We start from the raw sequence: 6,546 nt of genomic DNA on the forward strand, positions 1-6,546 counted from the left end.
AGGATTTTTGCAGAGGTTGCATTTTGATTATGGTTCAGCAACTTGCAATTTGAGTTTAATAAATATATTTCATTCGAAAGTAAACTACCTTGTGCTAAATGCACAATTTCGTTAAATTATCTGAATTGCAAAAGTTGCGTGCATTAGCACAAAGAGTGGATGATTTTAAGATATTTCAAGGGGCGCATTAGTATCCAAATTAATCGAATTAAATGGCAAATGTGCACATTTCTATGCTTATCAATGCTGCATTAAATGCTGGCGTTTGGCTGAAACTTAGGTGGGGGAGAGAGAGAATCTGCTCACAGTATAGCAGTGGATGAGGTAACATTAAAATCTATCACACTTCAGTGTCTGAATTATTGGCATCAATGTAATGGTGAGCACGGTTACATGATTAAACCTGGGTGTGAGTCAGTGGACTGCGGTCAGTGAGAGTAGATTCTCTCTCGCAATCTTTTAATCCTTTGGAGGGCATGGAAATCTAGATACAAGAGACTTACGCAAAGGTCGTTGTCACTGTGGTTGAAGAACTACTTTTCTGTTTAGAGAGTATTCTGATTTTCATTATGTGATAAACTGCAGCAATGGGTCTAAAAGGATATAATTCAGCAAATTATATTTTACCATTTCAAATACTGTACAGCATCATGTTATGAATTGAGTCCTCTTCCGGTTGTTATACACCTTTATGAAGTTCACTTGATAGTTTATTAACTATTTCTGCTGCCTTTCAGTCCACGAATACAAGTTAGCCTATCGTGTCTTTGCCGGGACGGCTGGTATTAATTTTGCTCGGGTGCCTCTCCTGCCAGCCACGAGGAGCCGGACTGTCCCCCTACAGCACAACCCAGCCTCACATAGCCAGAGCCGGCAGCTCTCCTTCTCGCTGTGTTAGATTGTGTAGTGTGCAATCAGTTTGTGCTCTTCCCTGCTGGGCCGGTTTCCTTTCCCGGGCTAGCTGGGAGTAAGCAAGAAGTTTTCCTCCTGTCCTGCAGTGGAGACGGTGGAGATTCCGGCAGCATCTCTCCCAGAAGCCTTCTCCCCGTGTCAACTCTTTCACACTGGGGTCACTTGAAAGGGATTTGCAGGATCCAGGGCTACTTGCGCTTAGATCTATGTGTGCTGCCTACTCGTACAAAGAACTCCAGATTAGTAGGATTAGAGGAGATTCACATATGTCCAGTTCAAGCAATTGGTATTCAAAGCTTTACACTTTCAAATGCCACCAAGAGAGAAAAGGGAGGAAAGGGTCCCTCCCCCACACACTTTTTTCTGCCTTCAGCACGCTCGCAAGAGACATCGCTGCCTGAATCCTGCGGCACAGGCTGAGGTAACGGGCACATTGTACACGTACAAGTAACTTGCGCCACTGTGAAATTCCGGCAGTTAAACGTCACTGGCTTAACCTCCAACGTGAATTATGAATTCCTTGGTACTTATTTTTATTTCCAGAAGTTCGATATGAATGCAAGTTGTAGCACGGTCAACGCCGGCTGCCTAAAATACAATTAAACAAAGGACAGAGTATAAAGTCAGCTTCGCATTCACCAGGCATTGCTTTCCCTCAGTATTCCCAATGCTGTGTATGATGAAGTTTTAGAGAAAAAAAAATTGAAACTGCCATTTATTTACCACACTTGCCAAAGTCATCCCGTCTAAAAACTTTCATCTTAATTACCTGTGTTTGAGTATAGTGGATGGATTCTATTGGATGCAAGTAACGTCTTTAGGAAGTTTTGCAGATCACACAATATAAATATAATTGTATTTCTATCTGAAACAGCAGAGTTTGACTGTGTGTGAAGTAGCCAACCGCCAGATAATTATAGGAATTTACCGACGGCCGATTTCCGCTAAAGGATGGAAGAGCCCTTTTTAAAAAATAGATACTGTGTTCAGTCAGGCTTTGTCTGTCAAACATCCCAATTTCGTTGAATATGTAAGCAGATTTGCACCGACTGGTCGCAGTTATTTTGTCTCTAATTTCAAAAATTGCTATTATTCTTCAAGGAATAGGCAAGATATCGAAAACAAAGCTCAGAAGGTAAAACTTCCAAACACACAGCACATATGGAACTGGTGATGTGTCCTCTGAAACACTGAAAGCAGAGCACTGTAGTGGGAATCGGGTCGATATTACATGTGTGCAAAGAGCGCGTTGATATATAGGCAACGGCTCGGCAACTCCCCATGTAGCCAGGACTCTGGCCACCTTCTCCATTGAATGAGCGCGAGCAGCTCTCTGGACAAAAGCGGTCAACTGGCTCCGAAAGGTGCGTGCCTTGCCGTTCTTTCCGCTTCAGTGAGGATTAGCCAGAGCAGAGAGCTGACCATCGAAACCTCTGTGAAGATCGAGCTCCCCGTCACTGCTCTTTCCTCAAGGAGACGTGAGCACCTTTTCTCCAGAACTGGGGTAGAAGTGAGAAAGTCAATGACTAGATTACTCCAAGTTTGAAAAGGAAAGAAAAACTCATCCCTGGTTGTGGAGATTAAAAGCATGGCGCCAGCCTGGTTTATTGGTTTGGTGACATTCATCCGGGGGAGGATATTGTGGTCATCTTGGAGTGAAATCATAAGCCGCAATTTCAACTCACCTATCGCTTGAGGGAGTGGGAATGGGCATTCCCAGATATCAGTGTCGTTTAACAATTCAATTGACAAATTATTCCTTTTTGTCGCCCAGAATATAAAATTGCGAACAGTTTGGCCCTTTGGACTGCAGTTTCCTGGTTTTCCAGAGAATTGGCATGCTTTCCGCTCGTTTGTTAATTTCTCCCACTCCTGATTATTTACAATAAAAATGAATGAGAGCTCAAGGGAAATATGCCAATCCCACTTTTCTCGGTGTGCCTTCACCTTTTAATTATACATTGGTCGAACACACTCACATGACAAAGTCACATAAAGTCACATTTACAACGCAGTCCACATGTAGGCACGGTCGCACATAAATAAACACAATTATACAGGCACCGCATCCAGATTGAAACACACATACATACTCAAGGGGAGGAGGGGGGTCCACCCACAGACACAAGTACACATCAATAGGAGAACTGTCCCAATACTGGCAGGTTGAGAGCAGTGGGTGAGAACTTTCTTCTCTGTCCGCAGCCATATGATTATTCAATTTTGAAAGCAGGTTGACGGCAGTTTGCAGGGTGGAAGGCGTTTTCAGGAATCGCAGCATTTTACTGCCAACCCGTCAGCTTCCAGAATGAACGATTCGGCAGCCTGCGTTGGGTGATTTTTTTTGTCGATTATCTTTAAATGTATAAGGTTAACCCTAATGCGCTGCCTATAGAAATACGACGACTCGTTCAACCAATTGCCTATTTTACAGTAACCGAAATGTTTATCTATCAGGCATTTCGCCTGGAATGAATGCATCTCCGCAGCTTAAATCCAGATCGAAATGCCATGCACAGGAATCAAGTAACGTTTGGCAACACACGTCGTGCCGTGTTTGTAAAGAAAAAGCGAATTGTGTTTACAATATTTTCAGGGGTGCAGGAGCTGACTCCGTTCATTTTGGCGTTTTAACCCGTTAATTAACAACATAAGATCTACACACCCACGCCCTGCAAATAGTTTCATCGCCCAGGTCCTTATTTACGGGGTCACTGTGATATCAGACTGTTCCCTTCCCCAGAGGTACACTATGTGTATAAGCTCTGGAGTGTGTAGGCTCTCTATTTCCCTCCACTTCTCTTCCTTTTCTCTCGTTGCTCTGCGGTTTTCAGTCGCTGGGAGGCGGTGTGTTCCTCTCTCCTCAGACCCCTGCTCACTCTGATCTTCCACCCAGAGGCTCTGTGATCCCCTTTTCCTTCTCAAATTGTCCCATTTCTTGACGTGAATCGACACCTCACGACAAACAAGAATCTTGTTGGAATCTGTTCACCAATGCTTCTTCGACTGCCCAAGTGATCACCTTCCCTGACCAATACTATTCCTGAGAGAGAGAGGTGCCTTTTGTTTTACAATAAACACAAACACGAGCGGCTTATTTGCATATTCTCTTCGGGTTGTCTGTCAGCAATTGCGCGGGTTAAAACTGTGGGTTTGAGACGTTTATAAAAAGGTCGCGATGTTTAGTCTAAAAGGGCCCTAGTCTCGGTGACACTGAGACAGAGAAACTAAAATCTGAAAGAAAACTGCCCCCCCCCCCCCCACCCCCCCCCCCCCCCCCCAGCAGATTTGGAAAGGCCTGCTTTCTGATGAATATAGGTTTCTTTTCGCGGGGATCTCTTCTCAATGGTAACTCAGCTTATCTGAATCACCAACTCGAAGGTCTGGGCCAATTCACACACTGCTATTTAAATGTTCGCTCACTACGAGGTAAGTCTCACTCTCTCTCTCTCTCTTCAGATCGCCATGCAGGGTGTCCCATAAAGAAAAGGACAATGAATATGAATAGGACAGAGCTAAATGGAACCGTCAAAGCTGCGCCGCCCTCACTGATCTCCACGTCATACTAACAAGACCATTATGTATAGGAGGGAGCTTTGTTTCCCTGCACTCTGCACCTCTATAAAAAGCTTCTTTTAAAACCAAATCTCGTTCAACATCACGAGTGGCCAAGAGGTCCAGCCTGCTTGGGGAGCGTTTCTGAGCTTATAGGAGCCGCTGTGTGGGTTTTTGTTTTGTGTGCGTGTTGTTGTAGTTGTTGCTGGTTTCTGTCACTGACGTTGGAGGTTGGCATCAAAACAAGGTCTCAAACTATTGACTAGAGAACATCTCATAATAACGAGAGGCAATAAAATGAATTCTGACTCCAGCTCTCTCTCTAGCAGAGCTTCCTCGCCAGACGTGGACGACATTTATCTGAGGGATCATCTCCAGCACCAGGACTCCAGAATGAATTCGGTGTCTTCGACGCAGAATGACCTGCTCCAGCAGCTCGCCAATGAGCACAATATAACCGCCCTCAGCCGCTCCGAGGACAAGTCTGGAGGCAAGTTCAAAGTGAAAAAGCAACTCTCGGAACAAGACATACAGAACCTTCGACTGAAGATCAACGGGAGGGAACGTAAAAGGATGCACGACCTGAACCTGGCGATGGACGGGCTCAGAGAGGTCATGCCTTATGCCCATGGACCATCGGTGAGGAAACTTTCCAAAATCGCCACTTTGCTGCTGGCCAGAAACTACATCCTGATGCTGTCGAACTCTCTGGAAGAGATGAAAAGACTAGTAGGGGAGATTTACGGCGGGCATCATTCAGCTTTCCATTGCGGGACAGTAGGGCATTCTGCTGGGCACCCAGGACACCCCGCACCTGTCCATCAGGTCCACCCCATCTTGGGCAGTGCCCTGACCTCCTCCCCTTCCTCAATCTCGGCTTCTCTACCGGGGATCAGCGCGGTTCGACCCCCTCATTCACTGTTGAAAACATCCTCCGCGCCTCCTGTACCGTTAGGGAACACCTTTCAGCATTGGGCAGGATTGCCATGTCCGTGCACCATCTGCCAGGTACCACCGCCACCTCACATCTCAGCCCTAAGCACAGCCAGCATGCCAAGGCTCTCTACAGATGGTAAAGACTTAATGAAGTGAGATCTGGTTTTGCCAGCTGCGATTGTTATTTAAAAAAGAAGATGCCGCGTTGCATACGAAGATTGACTTTTGAGTTGCAGTAAAACGACTGACCTTGTGTTATATATAAATATATATAAAAAAAGCAGACTGTCAGCTAACTCCAACAGCCAGATCTGATTGCATGCATTTTGTTTTTGAATTGTGAATTTTGAAATCGGCATCTCGTGTAGCCAAGCAAGTTACGAAAAATGCATTTCCTTGCAACAAGGATTTGGTACTTTTGAGTATTTCTGTGGCTGTATTAAATAATTCACGCCGACTGACGCATGGGGAACAGTGCAAATGCAGCAAGAGCAAGAGATAGAATGTGATGTTACCAGTCTTTCGAATTCCTATAGTGCGAGAGGTAATACGATTGCTGAAATGTGTTGTTAGCTGAGGTGTGTCTATGTTGTCCATGTTTGTTCAGATCCGCATGGCTTGTGGCATACAAACCCGTTGTAAAATAGATCACACGCCCTTCAACATTTGCCGCAACTATTTTGTTACACATCGAAGACAACACTCGTGCCGTTTATTTTTGTATTATCTCAATGACTTATGGATATATTTATTAAAGCCCGGTGTCCCTGAATGATCACGTTTCAATAAAAGTCAACTTAAAACGAATTAGCCCAAGCGGTATTTTTTAAAATTTTAATTTGTCATGGCTTTTATTTGGCCGCTGCCTCAAGTCGAATTGGGTTCTGTCTGCAGCTGGCGAAAAAGTTGAAGCGTTTAGATTAAACTCCATTAAATTCAACTTTCTAATCAGCAGCAACATGGGTTCCTCGTTCTGCGAGAAGTCAGATATGTGGTGCAGTTTCCTCAGCAGTCTTCAGCGACTATACTGAGTGGTGTAGGAGGTGCCCCATGTAACATGTGCGGAAAACAAGTGAAGCGACTGCATTAAAGGGTAGGCACCAATTGATCAGCGAGTTTACGAGACGGCTTCCTTTGTTGGAA

At 44.9% G+C, this 6,546-nt stretch overlaps 1 protein-coding gene across 1 annotated transcript; it reads left to right on the forward strand.

Annotated features, from left to right (window-relative positions):
* The first annotated feature begins 4,475 nt into the window (after nucleotides 1–4,475).
* Nucleotides 4,476–6,210, forward strand: olig3 (oligodendrocyte transcription factor 3). The gene has a single exon (XM_072499662.1). The coding sequence runs from the start codon at nucleotides 4,765–4,767 to the stop codon at nucleotides 5,557–5,559; it is 795 nt and encodes a 264-aa protein (XP_072355763.1). The 5' UTR covers nucleotides 4,476–4,764; the 3' UTR covers nucleotides 5,560–6,210.
* The last annotated feature ends 336 nt before the right edge of the window (nucleotides 6,211–6,546 follow it).

The sequence above is a fragment of the Scyliorhinus torazame genome, chromosome 4 (genome assembly GCF_047496885.1).
Source record: "Scyliorhinus torazame isolate Kashiwa2021f chromosome 4, sScyTor2.1, whole genome shotgun sequence".
Classification (NCBI taxonomy): domain Eukaryota; kingdom Metazoa; phylum Chordata; class Chondrichthyes; order Carcharhiniformes; family Scyliorhinidae; genus Scyliorhinus; species Scyliorhinus torazame.